General features: G+C 40.5%; 1 protein-coding gene across 1 annotated transcript in view; it reads right to left on the bottom strand.

Moving 5' to 3' along the window:
• Positions 1-2,081: 2,081 nt before the first annotated feature.
• Positions 2,082-23,644, bottom strand: part of chchd3 (coiled-coil-helix-coiled-coil-helix domain containing 3) — a 224,566-nt gene continuing 203,003 nt past the window's right edge. Inside the window, exons 7-8 of the mRNA XM_033040094.1 lie at positions 7,383-7,518; positions 2,082-2,463 (exon numbers count right to left, since the gene is read on the bottom strand). Of these exons, the coding sequence (XP_032895985.1) occupies positions 2,440-2,463; positions 7,383-7,518 (160 nt within the window). The 3' untranslated portion in view covers positions 2,082-2,439. The remainder of the gene's footprint in view (positions 2,464-7,382; positions 7,519-23,644) is intronic.

Raw genomic sequence — 23,644 nt, 5'->3', positions numbered from 1 at the left:
TAACTCATAGGAAGCCTTTTATTAAAATAATATATTTTTTAAAATCTACATGACATCAACTACATTACCATTATCTCCTCTCTGTTCCCATTTCAAAACATTTCAATAATGGCAGACATGCAAGATTTTCCCTTTGGAAATTCAAGCTAACTTTTCATTATTTATACTTTTCATTTCTAGATGTTCTTTTTTTTGTGTGGAGATTCCATCCTTTTGGTGTTAAATACTGATCTATAATTTGCCAGGCATGATCTTCAATCTTCCTTACTAAAGGTGTAAGTTATCCATCAGTTTTCTCCCAACTATACCCAAGTCTAATAGGCTATTAATTAGTGGAGCAAGGCCTTGGCTGTCTTTTTTCCATAATGCGTAAATGCAATACACCCACACCAGGACTTTCATCCTCCAAATATCTTAATACATCCCCTGTTACTACTCTAAGTGCCCATACCTGACTACTTACCCATTATTGAACATCACATAGAAAGTAGGTGCATGAGTAGGCCATTCAGCCCTTCGAGCCAGCACCGCCGTTTAATATGATCATGGCTGATCATCCAGAATCACTACCCTGTTCCTGCTGAAGAAGGCTCTCGACCCGAAACTTCACCCATTCCTTCTCTCCAGAGATGCTGCCTGTCCCGCCGAGATACTCCAGCTTTTTGTGTCTATCCCTGTTCCTGCTTTTTCCCCATAGCCCCAAGAGCTAAATCCAATTGAAAACATCCAGTGAATTGGCCTCCACTGCCATCTGTGGCAGAGAATTCCAGATTCACAATTCTCTGGGTGAAAATGTTTTTCCCCATCTCAGTCCTAAATGGCCTACCCCTTATTCTCAAACTGTGACCTGTGGTTCTGGACTCTCCGAACATGGGGAACATTTTTCCTGCATCTAGCCTGTCCAATCCCTTAATAATTTCTATAAGATATCCTCTCATCCTTCTAAATCCAGTGACTATAAGCCTAGTCAATCATTCTTTTGGATGGATTCAGCATCCATCTATGCTGATTAATACTAAACTATTCTATTTAATATTTCAGCCATCATCCTATTTTCTGTGTTATTGTCGTATTCCCATCCAGTCTTTTATTAATGTTATATGAACTATTTCACTATTTTGTTTTATGTACATTGATAAAAAACATAAATAGCCTAACAAGAGAGGTTTCTCTTTGTCTCTCCAATTGTTTTTCTTAAACCTCTCTCCTGTGCTCTCCACTGCTATCTATGTACTTAATATTTGGCTTTACGCTTACTTTCAATTGTCCCTTGTATTTATTTACCCACAAGTCTCCTTTGTGTTTAGTTTGTTCTCTTTGCGGAACACATTTTTCCAGGACTTATTAAAACAACTAAGTTGACATCAATCCACAGAACAATAGGTTAGCTGCACCTGGCCTTCTCCCTCTGTTTGAACTCGCAGTGGAGTGAATATCTGAGGAAAAGAGAAACTAAGTGAGTGTTTCCAGCCTATGCAGTGTCTTGCACCTCTAAAGAGTCATTCATACTCCAATACAGAGTTACTGGAAAATATTTTTCTTTCACACTTTGCCGTTTGAATCTGAGACAGGACCCAAATTAGCACTGTAGCTAAATGAAGAGAGATTCAACTGAAGGAGACATTGCTCTCCCACTTCACTTTGGGGGTCAGACCATAAATCAAAGATACAATCACAAATTTAGTCCTCAATATTAAGTTGAAAGAACTTTGGATGGATGTGAACCCCATGTGAAACCCTCAGAAGATAATCATTAGGCCACAGGGGATAGCCTGGTTCGGGGCCAGTTGGCTACCTCTTATAATGTGACACAAGTCCAGGCACCAGACTCAGTGAAGCGTATTCTTGATTAGAACAGTAATTTCAAAGAGTTTGTCCTGTCTAAGGTTGTAATGAGCTTATCTCAGTGCAGCTCAAAAATCAGAATGTGCAAGCAATGTCTGGAATACTGTTCAGCAAGGGGGGGGGGTTTAAAAATTAAAAAATACTGAATTGTATTGTGTAATGCGTACACTCAAAATAACAAGACATGTTGTACATCGAAAGCTCAGACAACCAAGTAGTTGAGGCCAAGTCAGCTGCATTTTGAAAGACAGATTTAATCACATCATTGTTAGAATTTTTCAAAGGCCTCATGTTAAACAAAACAAAAATATTCCATATAATGTCATAGGACAGAACAATTACAGAAAAGCTGAACACATTCTTGGTAGGACTAGAAGCCTGACAGGTTGTTAAGACATTCACAACCATGCCAAACATATCCCCACCAATTAAATTAGGGTGCTTGCTGTGGCTGTTGCTGTGGTGACAATGGCCCTTTGTTTCCTCTTTCCCATAATGTCCTGATGCTTTTGTCGCGTTTCTTTGATTACTTCAGAAAGGTGATCTGTCGTCCAAGTAGATGATGAGGGCTTTTTGATGAGACGGGAGACTATTTTAACCTCCTTTGCCCAGAAGGCTCTAATGCAAGAAAAGAAACAAGACATATATATTTATTTTAAAAAAACGATGAGAAGGGTAACCAAGGTCAATTAAATGATCTTCTCGAAATGTGCCTGTGTGGTATATCTACCACAGTTTCCATATTCCCATTAAGGTAATAGATTCTAATAAACACAATATATTCACCTAATAAACATTTTACTGTTCTCATTTAGCTAATTGGCAATGTGCACAGTTCAAAATCAGCATTTATTATCCAACCCTAATTGCCCCAGGAATTGCAAGGCCATTTCGGAATAATCACAGCAGGCCATAGCAGATTTTCGTCTATCCAAGGACATTTGGGAACTTGATTGAATTTAAAAAAAAGATAATCTAGTAGTTTCATGGTCACCAGTACTGATACTAGTCTTTTATTTAATTGTTTAAACAAATTCAACTTGGTGTCTCAAGGTCAGTAGTTCATTTCACTGAATACCAGTTGGGTCACAAATACTGTTCTAATGTTCACCACCTCCTGGCAGAAGCGGATAATCCACTCCCTCTCCACATTAGATTGGAAGTACATCTTTAGGACAATAATGGAATATGGTGCGAATGGAATTTGTATGGCCCAAGGATAAAGATGTTGGCTTAAAGGGATGACAGATGTTGGGATGACAGGCCCCAATCTTGATGATATTTGATTAATCTCAGCAGAAGCAGGGGCTCGAAGGAAAAGTGAGAGACTGAAAGGTACACAATGCTACTGTTAGTTATGCAGCTATTGTTTGCCTGGTGTTCTCCTGCATGTTATTTTTTTTAAATTGCGGATGGATGGTTTAATCTTAACAGGTCTACAAAATTTGTAGTTTTGATGGGCTGAATAGTCTTCTCACATTTCATATTCTTTTCTTCTCTTTAACTTCGCATTGGGATTGGAGTATTTTGCAAAGTACAACAAAGTAAAATGTGTAGGAAATAAAAGAAAAACTTTGGCAAGTCTTTCATCATCCAGAAACCAATTTACACCACACTTCCAAAACCTTATAATGGTACCTACACATTAAAAAAAATTGCACTTCACACATCGAGAACAGAAAGTCATTGGAATTATGTAGGTGTCTAGATGTGCCTCGTCCGTTGTTCTAAAAATAATAAAAAGTTTGAACAAAATATTGTGTAACATTGAGTTCGATTTTTGGAACCCAACTTCAAGAATGATATTCAGGGGTACAATGGTATTATAGTGGTTAAGTTAGTACACCAATAATCTAGAGGCTTAGACTTAATATTAAGAGTTCAAGAGTATAGCAACCGTCACTCTTAAAATCAAGTTAACAACTTTAATGTAAAACATGTAGTAACTGGTAAAAATGCACGATTACATGGATTGCTGTAAAGACCATTCTGATTCACAAAGGTATTTCAGGGATGGATATCTGTCTTCATCACCTGCTCAGGTATATATGCAACTCTAGATGCATTCTGTTCATGGGCAACAAGAAATAGGCAATAATTAATGGCCTTGTCAAAGAAACAACAATTAAAAAAACAATTAAATATTGTTGATGGAAAGTGATTACACGGGGCAAGATTGGATATATGGAGATGAAATGGTTAAAGCATGATCTGACAAAGACATTTATATAAAGGCATTGAATGCCGACAAAGAAGTCTCTCTATTTTAGGAATTCTGAACAAACGGATAATTGTAAATCTAGAAAAGGCTGCTCAAATCTCAGAATAGCACATATGTCACAAGATGTTTAAAAGATAAGCAAGCAATTGAGAAAGGGAACTTTCATTTGTACAGTGCCTTTCTTTTAACCTCCTGATTCCAAAAGTGCTTCAAGCCAATGAATTACTCTTGATGCTGTCACTACTACATTGCATGCTATTGGCACAACCAGTAATGGTCCCAACGCAGGAAATGAAAGACTGAATGATGTGTTCTTATGATTTTTAGTAGTGTTGGTTTGAAGGTGCAATGTTGAATAGGGCACCTGGAGAATTTCCTTTCCTTTCCCAACCTGAGTAATGTCATGGATAATTGACACATATCTGAGCAGCCAGAAGAGATGTCAGCCAAACAATTTATCTGAAATAAAGGTATTACAGGATAGAGAAAAAAAATCTGGGAATTGAGATAAAATGGGGAAAAATGAAATAGCCTTGATATCTCAAATAGTTTAATCTAAGAGTTGATTCTGTATCTAAAATGTATTTACAGTAGAGTTTGTTAACTTTATCAGCTCTATAAGAACATTTGCTCCCATGTATGTGACTTGGAGCAATGCATCTTGGCAACGCAGCCTATTTTGAATAACGTTAAATTTACTGTTAGGACTGCGGTACAAACAGGAACATTTCCCTGATATTATGATGGCACAGATTTTATTTTCATCTTTAACCAATGAAGCCATTCATTCCTCTTCCACCGACGAAGGTTCCCGACCTAAAATGATGTCTGACCATATCCTCCACAGATGCTGCCTGACCCACTGAGTTCCTCCCACAATTTGGTTTCTATTAACTTCTTATGTGCTTATTTGACAGAGAGGATGTCATGGGTGAGTGGCACTAGTTTGACAGTGATTTTCAAATGTCTTCATTTAGTTATGCAGAATGTCCACATGGATATGTGAGGAATAGTGTGATATGGATCATGTGCAGGCAGATAAGAGTTGGTCTTGGCATCATGTTTGGCACAGACATTGTAGCCCAAAGCGCATGTTCCTTTGCTGTACTGTTCTAAGTAACATTGTTGTTCAGTCTGAGCCTTCAAATATCTTTAAATATTTAACAACACATTTGGTTTTGTTCCCTTTTGACTTTGCAAAATATTGAATACTTGAGCAGGAAAGATAAACACATCATTGAATAATAAAGGATCAACGTCCTTTATTGATGCAGATCAATGTGCCGTATATTTCCTGAGCATTCTGTTTTTGTTCAAGTAATGATCACTTTGTTTCCCAGTAAACTACTTCTCCTGTTTCTCTATAGTAATTACACCATAACACATTCAGTAACTTGGGTCGCTATCAGTTGTGTGCCCTTTTCACCTACATCATTACATCTCCATGATATTTAGTGCAGCTGCCTAATAACATCACGAGACTTTCAATAGTTGCAGCATAACAGATGAAAATTAGTTTAATGCAGTAATTGAATATATTTGTTCTGTGAGCATTCATCGAGAGCATTGCTCTATAATTACTTGATGGAATTGCTGCCTTGCATTTCATTGAGGTATTTATAAAACATACTGAGACCAGAACAGAGCTGCTACTAGAAGAGAAAAAAAAAAGTTTTATTTATTCATTCGAAGAATGTAAATGTCATTGGCAGGGCTACCACTCATTGTCCATCACCAATTGCCCAGACACTGTGGCTGTGCGGTATCATTTCAATGTCAAGAATGCATGGCAGAGTGGATAATGATGATAAAAAGGAAGATGGATTATGAAAATCCAATCACAATCACCATAACTAATTCTAACTTTTTAGTCCAAATATATTTAATTCCCAGCTCCTGTGACATCTTTGGATCAAATTATAACACTTATTATCACCATAAGTTGCTGCTAGATTTAGAACACTTTGGATGGGCTGCATCTCCTGTAGAACATAATAATTGGTACATATCAGCTGGACTGTATGGTCTGCATCTGTGCTGCAAATTGTTAGTGGAAGCACACCCATAATATAAGTATTGATTCTTGCACAGACAGTCTCCTGATACACTATCCACGTAGCGAATATTCACAATGAATGGAATGAGTAAGTCTAGTCATATCAGATATTATCTGAGGTGGAAAATTGCAACCTTCACGTGGTCCTCCCTGTTTCGACGAATGCAATCAACCCAGCGTGCACAATCAAATAAGATCAAATAAGATCAAATAAGATCAAATAGAACAAGTTGTCCTCCAACTTTAGGCTGTACACGCCATATGCAAGAAAAAGAGATCTTATCTATCAGGAAAAGTCTAGCATAAAATTTTGCCCACCAGGGGCGCTGCACGATGGGAACCTCGCAAATCAGTCTGTCTGTCTTTTTGTCTTTTTTTTGTCATTTGTGGTGCGTTTTAAAACTTTGTGTTAATGTTCTCTGGTTTGTTTTATGTGGGGGGTGGGGGGATTTTTTTTGGCAATATCTTACCTTGCCGGAGATATGATTGTTATCCAGATCATATCTCCGGTCGCTCGGCGGCCTAATAACATGGAGCTGGAGGCCTTGCTCGGGACTGACTTTGAGCCCCACCACGGGGCCGTGGACTTACCACCGGAGCGTGCGATCCCTTGCCTGGGATCGACGCTCCAACCGCGGCCTGTGGATTTCACCATCGAGGAGCTTACACTCTCGGGTAGGGACCGATGCCGGGAAGCTCCAAACGACGCAGAAGGTTTCGACCATTCCCGGGGTCAGATCACCCAGCGCGGGGGAGCTGAGATTCCCCCCCTGATGCAAGAGCATGATCGTCCCGAAGCGGAGGGCCCGACCTCCGGCTATGGGAACCAAGATCGCCCCGACAACAAAAGGCTCGAGGCCCCCGACCGTAGGAGAACAAAGAAGGGAAGAGATTGAACTTTTTTTCATCTTCCATCACAGTGAGGAATGTGGAGGATGTTTATATTTAAATGTATTTTATGTGTTCTGTTGCTTTTTATTGTTATAACTGTATGGCAAATGAAATTCCTCATGTGTTGCAAAACATACTTGGCATATAAAGTATGATTATGATTAAAATAATAACATTTTTGGATGGAGCTTGAATAAAAAATATTGTTGAGAAACTCAAAGGATGGAGATGCCGAATTGATTACATAAAAGTTATTAAAAAGAGCAAACAGTTCACCATAGTCTATGCTGTATGTCCACCGCCCACCCAAACCATGTCCTGCTACTGCATGCCTGTCTCCAGTTCTGTGGCTGGCATTACCATGCTCACCTGTTTGGCATAGTTGATGCAGTGAGCATACTGCTTGGCCAAGGCAGAGCAGCTGAGAGTCTGGTCTGGGTTCTGTTGATAGCAGCGAAGGACATCCCCCTGGAGCTCGGCACAGATGGGTCGAGACTTGTACCTCCTGCGGGAGAAAAATGAGATCAAGAGAAATTGGATTAGAATGTACAACGGGATTAGCACAAGCGATGCAATATGCAACCTGAAATATTGCGTAGAGGCAGGTCACAGGGATACAAACCAGCACTCACTAATTTGTCGGTACACAAAAATGCTGGAGAAACTCAGCGGGTGCAGCAGCATCTATGGAGCGAAGGAAATAGGCAACGTTTCGGGACGAAACGTTGCCTATTTCCTTCGCTCCATAGATGCTGCTGCACCCGCTGAGTTTCTCCAGCATTTTTGTGTACCTACAATTTTCCAGCATCTGCAGTTCCTTCTTAAACTCACTAATTTGTCTCCTGCCCAGTTCTCAACTATAATCACCTCTTGATAACATATGCATACAAAGTATCAGGTCTGACCACTGGTCCGCTCTATGTTAGTTGATCTGACTCGTGGTGAGGTTTGGTTGACAGTTAGGTTAAGGTAGTTCTAGCAACTAGAGTGGAGAAATAGTGAGAACAACAGTGCTAATGCCTGGGTAGAAGTAGTGATAATTCCAGTGAAATTGTCAGTCGATCAATACGTCAGTCAACCACACACAAACTTGACATATTGATGTAAATCTGCCATCCAACAGTGTCATGTCCAGAAGAAGGCAGCTATGTACAAGCTTCCCAAGAGTAAATGAGAAAATCAATTTTTACACAGAGAGTGGTGAATCTGTGGAATTCTCTGCCACAGAAGGTAGTTGAGGCCAGTTCATTGGCTATATTTAAGAGGGAGTTAGATGTGGCCCTTGTGGCGAAAGGGATCAGGGGGTATGGAGAGAAGGCAGGGATGGGATACTGAGTTGGATGTTCAGCCATGATCATATTGAATGGCGGTGCAGGCTCGAAGGGCCGAATGGCCTACTCCTGCACCTATTTTCTATGTCTACGTTCTATGTTTCTATGTAACCAGAGGCAGCCTTGCTAGGGATGCCCAGATACCAAACATTATTTAAATAAAATGTCACCAAGAAATGTAAAGGTCTGAGACAAAGTGTTGAACTTTCACTCGCTATATAAGGAGTTCATCTGCACCCACACTTCCTCTGCAGATCAATTAATCTGCAAAAAAAGAGACGCTAAGCAGAAACTGATATTTTTGTAACCAATCTCAGATATGCTTAACTTTCAGTATAAACAACTAACAAAGATCTAATTTACATTTACAGTTGGAGTTGGCTGCAGATCAGAAATGGGTGTTCGACCAAGCAAGGCTAATTATATCAGCACAAAGCCAATCGCCCACTGTGCAGCTCAGGGGGGGAAAGTATTTGGAAATATTAACCTAGGGAGAGAAGACTGCTCTCCTATTTTTCATCATTCTCTAGTCATTGCCATTAAGCTGATATTTGAGCACAAATGTGAATTTAGAATTGCAATATACTGTGCCCTCCATAACGTTTGGGACAAAGACCCATCATCTATTTATTTGCCTCTGTACTCCACAATTTGAGATTTGTAATAGAAAAAAAATCACATGTGGTTAAAGTGCACATTGTCAGATTTTAATACAGGCCATTTTTATACATTTTGGTTTCACCATGTAGAAATGACAGCTGTGTTTATGCATCGTCCCCCCATTTCAGGGCACCATAATGCTTGGGACACATGGCTTCACAGGTGTTTGTAATTTCTCAGGTGTGTTTAAATGTCTCTTTCATGAAGGTATAAAAGAGCTCTCTACACCTAGTCTTTCCATTTCAAGGCACCATAATGTTTGGGCAATGTCATGTAAATGAAAGTAGTCGTGTTTAGTATTTTGTTGCATATCCTTTGCATGCAATGAGTGTTTGAAGTCAGCGATTCATGGACATCACTAGTTGCTGGGTGTCTTCTCTGGTGATGCTCTGCCAGGCCTGTATTGCAGCCATCTTTAGCTTATGTTTGTTTTGGAGGCTAGTCCCCCTTCAGTTTTCTCTTCAGCATATAAAAGGTGTGCTCAATTGGGTTCAGATCGAGTGGTTGACCATTTTTTAGCTTTGAAAGACTCCTTTGTTGCTTTCTCAGTATATACGGGATCATTGTCTTGCTGTAGAATGAACCGCCGGCCAATGAGTTTTGAGGTATTTGTTTGAACTTTAGCAGATAGGATCTGTCTATACACTTCAGAATTCATAATGCTACCACCATCAGCAGTTGTATCATCAATGAAGATAAGTGAGCCAATACCTTCAGCAGCCATACATGCCCAGGCCATAACACCCCACTACCGTGTTTCACAGATGAGGTGGTATGCTTTCGATCTTGGGCAGTTCCTTCTCTCCCCCATACCTTGCTCTTGCCATCACTCTGATATAAGTTAATCTTCGTCTCATCTGTCCACAAGACCTTTTTCCAGAACGGTGGTTGCTCTTTTAAGTACTTCTTGGCAAACTGTAACCCGGCAATCCTATTTTTGCGGCTAACCAGTGGTTTGCATCTTGCAGTGTAGCCTCTGTATTTCTGTTCATGAAGTCTTCTGCGTACAGTGGTCATTGACAAATCCACACCTGACTCTTGAAGAGCGTTTCCGATCTGTCGGACAGGTGTTGGGGGATTTTCCTTTAATAGAGAGAGAATTCTTCTGTCATCAGCTGTGGAGGTCTTCCTTGGCCTGGCAGTCCCTTTGCGATTAGTAAGCTCACCAGTGCTCTCTTTCTTCTTAATGATGTTCTAAACAGTTGATTTTGGTAAGCCTAAGGTTTGGCTGATGTCTCTAACAGTTTTATTCTTGTTTCTCAGTCTCATAATGGCTTCTATGACTTTCATTGGCACAACTTTGGTCCTCATGTTGATAAAAAACACCAAATGTGATGGAAAGACTGGAGGAAAGACTAGATGCTGAGAGCTCTCTTATACCTGCATTAAGGAGGCATTTAAGCACACCTGAGCAATTACAAACACCTGTGAAGCCATGTGTCCGAAAGATTATGGTGCCCTGAAATGGAGGGACTATGTATAAACACAGCTGTAATTTCAACATGGTGAAACCAAAATGTATAAAAATACCCTTTAATAAAATCTCACAATGTGCACATTGACCACGTGTGATTTTTTTCTATTACAAATCTCAAATTGTGGAGTACAGAGGCAAATAAATAAATGATGGGTCTTTGTCCCAAACATTACGGAGGGCACTGTAAATGGGGTATTCGGCACAAGTCGCCCAAATTCCCAGTGTGACTCTTAATGATAAATAGTTCCATCTGTTTGTCCACATGTGGAAACCAATTCAATCCAGCAATCAGAACAATCGTTTAGAAACACCAGAAATTGAATATGTTCAATTCGAGACGGATGTGGACTACATGCATGCATGACTCACTTATAGTTATCAGCTGTTTTCCAACGCTCCGAAATAACAAGGCAATAAACAAGCGGACCCTGACAATCGTTACTCATGCTAATAAACTGCTGCTGGAAATTATATTTAGAAAAATAATATTTTAAAGATTTTACCCTCCAAAATATCACAGGATCAGAATCTATCATGATCCGACTTCACTTCAATTCAGCTCTTTTATTTTTTTTTAAATGTAGTAATTTTTTTCGAGTTGAGGCCCATTGCCGGAAGTTACTTAAAAAAATATTCTCATTACACACACACATTAGACAGATGCATCTGGTCACAAAAAGATGGCGGATTTTCTGCCTGGAAGGTTATATTGTACCAGATGATATTCAGTATTTCAGTGGCCATTATGAATGACTAATTTTCTTAAAGTCCAGATGATTAACGGAATTTCAATTCTGCAAGTTAAGGTTTAAAGTGACGCAGCGATGCCGTTGACAAAGCTCTGCATCATGACGCCATTGCCGTCGTGACTATGTGAGCTTCCTCCGGGTGCTCCGATTTCATCCCACATCCCGGTTTGTAGGTTAATTGACCTCTGTAAATTGCCTCTGGTGTGCAGGGAGTGGATGTGAAACTGGGATAACATGGAATTGGTGTGAACGGGTGATCAATGGTTGGCGTGGACCATGGGGCCAGTTCCCATGCTGTATCTTTTAATCAGCGTACATTATACAGTGATGGTACATTAGTTCAAGAACTGGAATCCCTGAGCAAATAATCCACAGACCAGTGTTCAAATTCTATTGTAGCATCTGTGGAATTTAAATTCAAATAATAATCAGGAATTAGGAATACCAACAATTACTATGAACAATGACCGCAAAAACGATCAGAATCTGAAAGGCGGCGCAGCGATAGAACAGCTGTCTGACAGCGCTTGCAGTGCCCAGAGACCTAGATTCGATCCTGACTCTGTGTGCTTGTCTGTACCGAGTTTGTAAGTTCTCCCCGTGACCTGCGTGGGTTTTCTCCGAGAACTTTGGTTTCCTCCCACACTCCAAAGCCGTACAGGTTTGTAGGTTAATTGGCTTGGTAAATGTAAAACATTGTCCCAAGTGTAGGATAGTGTTAACGTGCGGGGATCGTTGGTTGATGCAGAATCGGTGGGCTGAAGGGCCTGTTTCTTTAAACTAAACTAAAAATTATGTAAGGAAATATCCTATTAATGTTTACTGGAAAGCCGTTATCCTGACCGACCCTAGTCTTTTTGTGTGATCCCTGGCCTAGAACGATGTGGTTGGCTATTAAATGTCCTTAGAGAAAGCCTATCTTACCACCTATCTCACCACCTTCCACAAGGGCAATGAGGTATGTACAATAAATGCTGCCCTATCTAAGAGCTCCCAGATCCCCCAAAAAAATGGGATATAAAAAATCTTTGGCTACAAATGAAAGAAATCTTGAAAACACGTCTGGATTTGATTTGATTTTGATTTGATTCAATTTATTGTCATTGTCTTCAAGTAAGAGACAACAAAATGCTATTTCCCATACAGTCATACGAATAAAAAAAACAAAATCACAGAACACAATAGTCCACAACACAAACATCCCCACAGCAGCACCAAAGTTCCCCACTGTGAGGGAAGGAACCAAAGTCCAGTCAACCTCCTCGCTGATGTTCCCCGATGTTCACCCGTGGTCGTTGCCTTCCGAGCCCACCGCAGTTGCCGCTACGGGCGGCTCGATGCTCAGGCCCTCTCGCCGGGAACGATGGAACCCCGACATTGGGCGGAAGAACATCCTCAGCGGCCTAGACCTCTGAATCGGCCACCTCCCACCGGAGTCCGTGGTTCCCGAAGTCCACAGGCCGAGCTGGGTGGAGATTCAATGTTGGCGGCCCCCGGCAAAGGGTCCCAGGACTCCTTGATGTTGGTCAGCACCGCCCGCATTGGGAGCTCCGCGAACCACAGCTCCGCGATGTCGATGCAGCAGGCCCAACACTCCTGAGCCTCAAACTGCGATCCCAGGTAAGGCATCTCCCGCTCCGGGATGTATCCAGCGCTGCGCCGCCGCTACTGAAGCTCTGGTCCGATCCCGGCAGGAAATGCCGCGCCATTCCAGTTGGTAGGCCGTGTGGAGGGGGGCGAGGGCGGGACTCGGATAATAGTCACGTCCTCGCCAGGAAGTGACTGAAGGACGATTTCCCCCTTACCCTACCCCCCTCCCCCACATAAAGTACTAAAAAAAAAAACCAAAACATACTTTAAACATATTAAAAATAAAAATAAATAAAAAGGCAAACAGACTGCAGGCGGAGGCAGCCATCAACAGCGCCACCGGATGTCCCCAAAAAACGTCTGGATAAGAGCTCTCTCAAGAGATTAGCAAGATGCTGAAGCTAATGTGATTCTAAAATAATGCAGATGCTGCAACCTAATGCTGGAAATTATTCATCTGTCTTGTACAACGTACAACAAAGATGACAGACAGTAATGGTGGTACTGTTTCAGTTGTACTGAGGATGATATTGATGATAATAGTATTTAAATTCAACCAAAATTTCAGATTCCCGTTTTATCACCAAAAAAGCACTTGCAACAATCTTGTGTCTTGTCTAGTCACAGTAAGGTCCCGGAGGACTGGAGAGTAGCTAATGTTCTTTCTTTATTTAAGAAGGGAAGTAGAGAGAATCCAGGGAATTATAGGCTGGTGAGCCCCACGTTAGTGGTAGGGAAGTTAGTGGTAGATTCTCCAATAGTTTAAGATTAATTTCCATTATAGGATTCTGGCTTGGCCATATTTGGAGCATTGCATGCTGGGGGTGGTGGTTAAGGCGGATATGATAGATGTATTTAAGAGACTTTTGGATAGGCATTTGGATATGCAGGGTGAAGACGGATATGACTTAGGTGCAGGCAGATAAGATTAGGTCTTGACATCATGTATGATTGTGATATTGTCATTGTGAGCCAATGGGCCTATTCTTGTGCTTAATTGTTTTTGTTATATTTTAATTAAATACCATTCTGACCTATCTACGTTCAACTTCCTACATGGGTACAATGAGGTCCGATGCGAACTTGAGGAACCACACCATGTTTTCTAACCTTCTAAGGCAGGTTGCAGCTACTAAACTTGAAATCAAATTCTCTAACTTTACGTAACTCACAATTTCTTTCCTTCCATATCAGAACTCGCCACTTCTGCTTCATATCATGTGGTGGAAGGAACTGTAGATGTTGGTTTAAACTAAAGATAGATACAAAATGCTGGAGTAACTAGCGGGACAGGCAGCATCTCTGGAGAGAAGGAATGGTTGACGTTTTGGGTCGAGACCGGTCTGAGTCTGAAGAAGGGTCTCAACCCAAAATGTCACCCATTCCTTCTCTCCAGAGATGCTGCCTGTCCCTCTGAGTTACTCCAGCATTTTGTGTCTTTCTTCTGCTTAATATCATTTTGGGTTAATATTTTTTCCACTAATTTGATCTAATCTGCTCTGCATGCCCCACAGCCTCACTAATAACATTACATAAAACAGACGAAGAAATGTAATGTAATATAATTCAGCTGCTATCAGCTGGTGTGGTTCTTCAAGTTTGAATCGGGCCTCATTGTAACTATGTAGGAAGTTAAACTTGGATAACAGCTGCAGATAGCGGAGTCAGGGGATATGCGGAGAAGGCAGGAACGGGGTACTGATTGGGGATGATCAGCCAAGATCACATTAAATGGCGGTGCTGGCTCGAAGGGCCGAATGTCCGACTCCTGCTATTAACTCATTTGTTTTCATCCCATCAAAGATACTCCCTCTGTTCTATCTATCCCTCCTTCACTTTTTCTGTTTCTAAAAGCTAGCTTGTTTTTTCCCTTTCCCAGTTCCCACAAAAATTATTGGACCTGAAATATTACCTGTGGCAATTTCCGCAGATGCTGCGTGCACTTTCTGTTTTTATTTAAGAATCTGCCTTCAAAATATTCAGAGACTCTGCTTCTACCTCACTCGGACAAAAAGTTCTACGTCGACTATCACTGAAATGGTTGACTCCTTATTTTCAAACAGTGGCCTCCAGTTCTAAATCCTCCTGCAGGAGTAAATGCCCCTTCACATCCATTCTGTCAAAAGACTTTTGCATGGTTGCAATCAAGTCAACATTCATTCTTCTGAACCTCAGGTCATTCGAACCTAGCCCGTCCAACTTCTCCTCAAGTCAACCTGGCAGATTCCAGATATTAGTCTTGTAAACCTTCTCTGAACTGCCTGTAATACATTTACATGCTTCCTCAGGGTCAAAACGATACACAGTGCTCCAGACGTGGTCTCACCATGGCTCGATATAACTGAAGCATAAACTCTCTCCTTTTGTAGTCAATTCACCAAACAATAAACAATACCATTCTGGTAGTTTTCCTAATTATTTGCTATAACTGCAGATATTTGCTATTTGCTATAACAGCCTGTTGAGAATTATGCTCTGAGATATGCAGAACCCTCTGCACCTCAGATCTCTGTAGTCTGTGCCATTTAAATAATACACTGCTTTTATTTTTCTTGCCAAAATGGAGTGTTCACATTTTCCTGCATAATGCTCAATTTGCCAGATGTGGTCTCATCAATGTCCTATAAAACTGAAGCATAACGTCTCTCCCTATGCATTTAATCCCCTTCGCAACTGGCCAGATTTTTGCCAACTCACTTACCCCTTTCTCCATCTTTTTTTTTAACTTACATTTCTTCTTACCTTTGCATCAGAAGCAAATTTATCCAGATCATTTTTAATAAGATGTAAAAAGTCGAGACCACATTTAATCCTTTTGGCACGGCACTTATTGCATTTTACAAATAAGAAAAGGCCCATTTATACCCACGCTCCGTTAGCCAGTCAATCTTCTATCAGTGCCAATGTTACCTCCTACACCATGAGCTTTTATTTCTCTCAATAACCTTTGATGCAACACCTTATCAAATGCCTTGCTGAAATCTAAGTAAAGTAACGGAAACTTCTGTTGGGAGTCTGCAGTGAAGTTGAACTTCAAATAATGCTTTATATTATTCTACATTGTTCAGTTCCTTTGATTGTTATCTAGTTCTTTGTGAAGGCTTGTCTTTTTTGTTCGGCAAGCACGAGCAGCAGCTGTTCGTTGCTAATTGCCAATGCCAATTCATTCCTTTCAAACAAATGGCATACATGAGGAGTAAAGTAAATTACTCCAGGATGGCGTTTTCTATGTATTCAGGCTTGCAGTATATTTCTCCCCTATTCGCAGTCAAGAGTTTTACAGCTGCACTGTATGAAGAGAGTACGCCACCAGCTTGTATTCACTGAATCTTTCGGCACTGAGTCAATATTCCTACAAAATTAAAAGCTTATTGTAACGGGACATTATCCAGAACTTAGTCCCGCAAAAAGCAGCTTCCAGAAAACAGGAATCAGTAAATGAGTCACACAGTTCCTTTGGGCATAATTTAGCCACTTATACTGAGAGAGTCCATAACCACTTTCCACCTGCAACTCCAAACCAATCTTCAGTGAATAGCTCAGCAAAGTGCTCATTCTACACATCTTTCCAGCGAACTCTTTTATTATTTAGAAGAACTCCACCAGGAGTGCAAGGAGGTATTGATCCCATCCACTTATCATACCAGTCATAGTTCACAGATCTACCTTCAGGAAAACTCAATAAGGTATTTCTGGTAAGACGACGGGTTCGATAATGAATAATGTTTTGTCTGTATTTTGCAAATGCAGTGGTTATATTCCGTTTTGCTGCATAAATATTTTGCTTGCATTATTTATTATATGATAGCGGATCAAACCTGATTGCGTACATAACACACTATGTATGATCGGAAAGATGCTATTTTACTTTAGCATTAAGTCATAAAGGAAAGAATTAGAGTACAAATAAAACATGGGATCTGGATTACTTCAGCTGTGCTCACACATTGACAAGTTCTGGGATATGAGGTTAAGTTACTTTTATTCATATGAGATGCAGATAAAATTACAGCAAATTAAATTTTAACAAAAAGTAATAAGAATGAGAATGGTGTAGTTTGGATCAAACTGTCAATTACTGAGATTAATTATTTCATTTCAAACAAATTAAATAATTCTTCAAATGTTGCATAGATATGGAAGACTCTAATTGAAGTATTAGGAGAATGTAACAAGGCTGTAATTTAATTGGGAGATACACATGTCAAAATGGCGATAGTTGATTACATCATCATCTGAATCCAGAGATTGAATTGCAGCTCACATGCTGAACAATGGTCATTTGTGATATTTAAATAAAAACTAAAGTGATTTCTATCTTCGGGGATTTGTGTTAGAACAACAGAATCAGCTGCTTTTGAACATTATCCTGTAATGTTTGCTGGGAAGTGAATGTCTGGCTGATTGGCGAAGATACGCTTTACTTGGTTAGCTTACCTGTCGTTCGTACCCAAGCTCAGACATGAACTTGGGTGAAATACTGAAGAGAAGCACAAGGTAGAAGCTTGCTTGAGTAGCAATGGTACTTTCTACTCCTGCAAATCTGTGCTGCCAGAATTAGTGACTGGTGCACGTCAATCTTCCCGCTGGAATGCAGCTAATCCACAGGACAAATGTGAACAGTTCAACCCCCGGTGCCTCCTCACCACAACAAAGATCGCCCCAAATTCAGCCACTGAGCTACAGTTTACAGACAATGCTTGCACATGTGCATGTTGGAAGACCAAGCTTCAAACCATCACCCCCTTATTCATTGAGACAAACCAACCTGATCCACAGAACAGCATGTACCTTCAACAATAAAGGTTCCCATATTTCAGGAGTCACCTCTAAATGAAAGCATGCTTCAATTATTAAATTCAGCATCGTTTCCATGCCTTTGGAAGGAAATAAAGTGTGTGTAAATCAGATTTCAAACATGTCAGAAAGCTTATGGTCTAGGGCACAGTAGTAATGACTGCACTCCTGTATGCTTCTGTGTCATGCAGGCATTTAAAAACACTGGAAAGAGAGCCATCTCCACCTGCAAATCCCATGGCATGATTAATAAAGTGATATCAGCATCCTCTTTCAGGGCAGCATCGAGGGCCTAACTACTCTCTGACCGCATGCAAGCCCAACACTGGATTCCAGAAACAGACAATACTAGCACGAGGTGGACAGTATGAATGAAGGATGTTCTCAAAACCGCTTAGACAACGTGTAACATCTCCTTTGATTTATGGGAATCACTGGCCCACAGTCGCTCAAAATGGAAGAGCAATGTTTAGGACGGCACAGAGAAACTGGAGTACCTTTGCAGGGAGCTAGCGGAGGTCCCAAATAAATGGGAGAAGGAGAACACTGCCTCCCAGTCTGCTCTTTTTGCCAGTGTGTATGGGTTTCACAATAGCCACATAAAACCATTGGACTAGAGTGGAAGCATAGAACAGTATGGGAGTAGGCCCTCTGGCCCACAATGTCTGTGCTGAATATTGCAGGTGGAATGAAGGACTGAAGGACAGAAGAACGCGAAACAGAAGAATCGACAACGCGCAAGAAAGCATTTCCTTTCAGTTTTGATTCCTGCCATTTTTTGCATTTATTTTTGCCTCTTTATCTTTAGTACGCATGTTATTCATATACTAACTGAATATCGTATAGTGAAAGGCTTGAATAGAGTGGAAGTGGAAAGGATGTTTCCATTAGTGGGACTAGAGGCCACAGCCTCAGAATTAAAGGATGTTCTTTTAGGAAGTAGATGAGGAGAAATTTCTTTAGTCAGAGGGTTGTGAATCTGTAGAATTCCTTGCCACAGAAGGCTGTAGAAGCCAAGTCAGTGGATATTTTTAAAGCAGAGATAGATAGTCTTGATTAGTACGGGTGTCAGGGGTTATCGGGAGGAGGCATGAGAATGGGGTTAGGAGGGAGAGATGGATCAGCCATGATTGAATGGCGGAGTAGACTTGATGGGCTGCAAAGCCTAATTCTACTCCTATTCCATACGACCTTATAACTACAAAAGTCCACAAATATAATACATTAAGCAAAGGATTCTGGAGAAATCTCTTTACCAAGAGATTGGTTAGAATGCAAAACTCTTATTCATGGAGTGCCACTTTCAACAGGAATTAGATAACTCCAGGACGAAGAATGAAGAGGATTATGTTAATGGGATTGGACTAAGTAGAGTGAGAGGAAGCGTGTTTGCGCTGTAAACACTGACATGGAGCAATGACATATGGTAGAGTGGTGAGGAAGTTGCTCAGTACCCAGAGGCATGTTGTGGAGACATAAGTTTGAATCCCATCATGGCATCTGGGGAATACAAATTAAATAAAAATGGAATAAACATCAATTTCAACCATGGTGACCAGCAAACAGCTGGATTGTCACAAAACACCATCTGTTTGGCTTTCTAGGTCTGGCATCAGGTTCAATTGGGAACGTGATCTGCCATTCCATAAGCGACCTTTAACATCGACCCTATTTTCCCAGACCAGCCCTGTATGCCTGCCCAAAAATACATTTTAATCTCCAACCTATTCATTTACAGAGAAATGGAAGTGATATTAGAATAGAATATGCCAAGAATCCAGTTTCCCAACACTTACCCAAAAAACCAACCCATCATTGTGATGTTGAAACTGTTAAGATGGTCTCACTGTACTATGCAGATAATGATGGGTGCCTGTGAAAGCACACATTGGCATAGGTTACGCAGCAATGGAGGAGGAGGAGGAAGAAAGGTATCATTTTATGCAATGGCGGGAGAGATGAGGGTAATGTAAATGGGTAAATTAAAATTACTATTTATTTGGTGAAACAGAGTCAGGTACTTAGCAAAAATTTGACCCATACAGATACGCAGACAAAATAAGAAGGAGCTCAACCTGTTCTACTGTTATGTACCAAGCAGATTTTCCCTCCATTCTTTTTAAGGTCCAGAAGATATTGTAAAACACTTTAAGGAAAAAAAATAAGGTTGATATTTTCTAAAAATGTTTCTCGTGGCTTAACATAAATCACTTAGAGCAGCAATGTGAGAAAGAGACGAGGAAATGTAATCCTCGTGACTCTGGTATTAGTATTTATAATGCTAAATAAATTAAATCAAACAAGACGAAAATGGATTGCTTACAAAAAGCTCCAGAAAACCATTTGGCCTGCTAGTTTCACAATAAGATTAGTGGGATTTACAGAACAGCACTAAGTGTAGCATTTAAGATGTAGTGGTGCCTGCAGTTATTAATGTTGTGGTGTACAATTTCACTGAAGATATTACTGAGGTGGAGAAAGCTTCATTTCCGTAACAAAGGGAAAATGTTTAAAGAAAAAAATGATAGGGTTAGGGTGTTGTCCTTGGTCATATCGAACAGAAAAATGATTTACTGATACATATGTAATTAGGTGACATTATCAGAACACTACCCTTGACTCAATGATTAGCTTCAGTTCCTGATCATATCGCATGATTCCTTGCCCCAATTTCCTAATACTTAGTTGCTTACACTGATCTACATATCAGTTGATTGTCCACTCACAAGCTCACATTGCTGGATTCCCTTTACAATCTATACAGCAGCCATGAATACACCCAACAAGTGGTCACATGACCCTCTGGGATACAGAGTTCCAAAGATTGACAATTCCTTGGATGAAGGAATTAGATCCTTTCTCATTCTTCTAAACAACAGTGAGATTAGGCACACATTCTCATCATGGGACAAACCATTCTAGTGTCATAGTCATAGAGTCACACAGCATGGAAACATGTCCTTCAGCCCAACTTGCCCACACCGACCAACATGTCCTATCGACACTAATCCCACCTGCCTTCATTTGGCCGATATCCCTTTAAACCTAAAGGTCTGAAGAAGGGTTTCGGACCGAAACGTTGCCTATTTCCTTCGCTCCATAGATGCTGCTGCACCCGCTGAGTTTCTCCAGCATTTTTGTGTACCTTCCCTTTAAACCTATCCTTTCTGTGTACCTTGTCTAAATGTTTCTTAAACGTTGTGATAGTACCTGTATATAGATAGTACCTGTGGTTTATACTTTATCACTTTGAAGGCAAGTATCTCCTCCCTCACTTATGAAAGGTGTTAAGTGTCATCTCTCACACATCTAGAGTGTACCAAGACTTCCTCAAATTTGTTCTCCAGTACGAGTAAAGGCCTATCATGCCACTTGTTTTCCAATTGGTTTGCTCTATCTCCATGCTAATGTTGCATGTCATTTTTCATCGTCCTGTTCTATGATGATGGAAAATATAGGTCATGTTTTATGATGATGGAAAATATAGAAAGTTTATGAAAAAGGAAAATAAGGGTAGTAAAATGGATAAGGATAACATGAGTGAGATACAGGGACAGAGCATACAAGCGTAAGAGCATGCCTCGAATTAAGTCAGAACAGGGGAAAACATTGTAAAAAGGCAAAACTGAATGTACACAGGCAAATTAACAACATAAGCAGAAATAAATAGGTGTTTCTTAAGATTCACAGAAATTCAGTTTCCAAGTTTGGGAATTAACATTTCTGGATATTTCACTTTTAGAAGAGATAGACTAAATGGAAAAAAGAGTAAATAATAAGGATGAGATAAAGGCAGCAGTGAAAGAGGATCTTAGTTGGGAAAATACAGTAATGTAATCAGTTTGGTTGAAGCTAAAACACAAGAGCCAAAGAACATTTGTTACCTTTAGGCCTTTAAAATTCTGGACCGTGCTGGTAACGTTAGATGCAATGTAAACCAGGAAATTGGAAGCACGTAAAACAGGGGAAATACTAAATAATGGGGATTCTGAATCTACATACTGACAAGACAAACCAAATAAGCAGTAATAATGTGGAGTTGTTCATGGAGACTGTAGAAAAAAGATTTCCAAGATCAGTATGCTGAGGAACCAGCAGGGAACACCTATTTTAGATATAGTGATGTGTAATGAGAAAGGGTTAACTTATAACTGTGTAATTTATGAGGCTTCATGGAAGAGTGATCACAGTACAACAGAGCTTTACATAAAAATTGATAGTAATCTATTTCAATCTGAAACCAGGTTCTTAAGTCATGAGTTTGCTCGGGAAACAGCCTTTAAAAGCATGTTAATAAACAAGCAGCGGGCAATGTTTAACGAATTGATGACGAATATATATCCCGTCAAAGACAAAAATAATTGATCCAATTGGGGATAAAAAGAGGATAAGGACAGAATTCGATCCAAAGAAAAAGCTTATAATGCCTGAAAGAACAGCAATAAGTCTCAAAATTAGAAAATGTTCAAATATAGCAAAGGAGTTTCAAGTTATTATTAATTAAAACACAAAAATAATCTGGGAGTAAAGTAAAATAGTTGCTTAATACTTTTATAGATATCTAAAAAGGTAAAAATTAGCAAGAGTAAATCTGACTTCCTTAAAGAGAAAAGAGAAATAAATGACAGAATAAGGAAATGCAAGAGAAATCAACAATGTATGATTAATTTCATGGATGGCACAAAAAACAATCCAAACTTGTGGTACAGCATCTCAAATTCTGTCAAAATGGTCGACAGCTCAGTGTTGAACATTGAATTCGCCAAATTCCAGGTTACTAACATCCCCCTGTCCCCTTCTATTTCCTCCTGTCAACCCACACTCTCTCACACTTCTTCCCACCTTCACCCCCAGCACTCTGTTTCTTTCCCCTTTCCCTTATTCACTCAATTTATGCATCACCCACATACTCCTCCCACTGGATAACCATTGCCACTGCTTGTCACCTCTCCTCTCCCACTGTTGTTCCATCTGTCACAACCACTGCTTTTTCATCTCCACTCTGCCTTTCCTTCCTTTCCTATCATATTCCAGAATCTGCATCCTTTTGTTTTCACCTCCCAGCTTCTGTCACGATCTCCACCCTTCCCTCTCCCATCTGCCAACCAACCTTTCCTTACTTGCCAACCTGCCAACCAACCTCCTATTTCTTGCTAGCTCTCGCCCCACTCCTCCCGCTCCACCTCTTTATACCGGCTATCTCCCCTCTGCTCTTTCAGTGCAAAGGACGGGTCCCGACCCAAATCGTCAACTGTTAAAGATTCCCTCCAGGAATGCTGCCTGAGCCGCGGAGCTCCTCCAGCAGCTTTCCTGTTTTTGATGCAGATTCCAGAATCAGTGGTCTCTTGCACTGCCCAAAAATACTGCTGAACAACATAACTAGACGGAAACAATTTAGCATTAGGGAAAACAAAATATTATGGAATCCAATACACCCCAGGTCATGATGGAGCTGTACTGCAGGGCTTTGAAGTGAATATGGAGTGATATAGCATGGCGAAAGACCCATCAGCCCATCCATTTATGCTGACCATTAGGTACCCATTTTCTAATCCCTGATTCTTCCCACATATCTATCAACGTTCCCCAGATTCCACCATTCACCTTCACATTAGGGCAATGGGCAGCACAGTGGCACAGTAGTAGACCTGCTGCCTCACAGCGCCAGAGACCCAGCCGGGTTCGATCTTGACTATGGGTGCTGTCTTTGCGGAGTTCTTACGTTCTCCCTGTGACCTCGTGGGTTTTCTCTGGTTGCTCTGGTTTCCTCCCACATTCCAAAGACGTGCAGGTTTGTAGGTTAATTGGCTTCTGTAAATTGCCCCTAGAGTATAGGATTGTGATTAAGTGTTCTAACATAGAACTAGTGTATGAGTGAGCAATGATCGGCATTGACTTGGTGGGCCGAAGGGCCTGTTTCTAGGCTGTATCTCTAAACTAAACAAGTTATAGTAGCCAATTAACATACCAGTCCACGAGTCTTTGGGAAGTGGCATGCAGAAGAAACCCACAAAGACACAGGGCAAA

This window comes from Amblyraja radiata, chromosome 21 (assembly GCF_010909765.2).
Source record: "Amblyraja radiata isolate CabotCenter1 chromosome 21, sAmbRad1.1.pri, whole genome shotgun sequence".
In the NCBI taxonomy this organism is placed as follows: Eukaryota; Metazoa; Chordata; class Chondrichthyes; order Rajiformes; family Rajidae; genus Amblyraja; species Amblyraja radiata.
The sequence above is the reverse complement of the archived record's forward strand: the minus strand, read 5'-3'. Positions and strand labels throughout refer to the sequence as shown.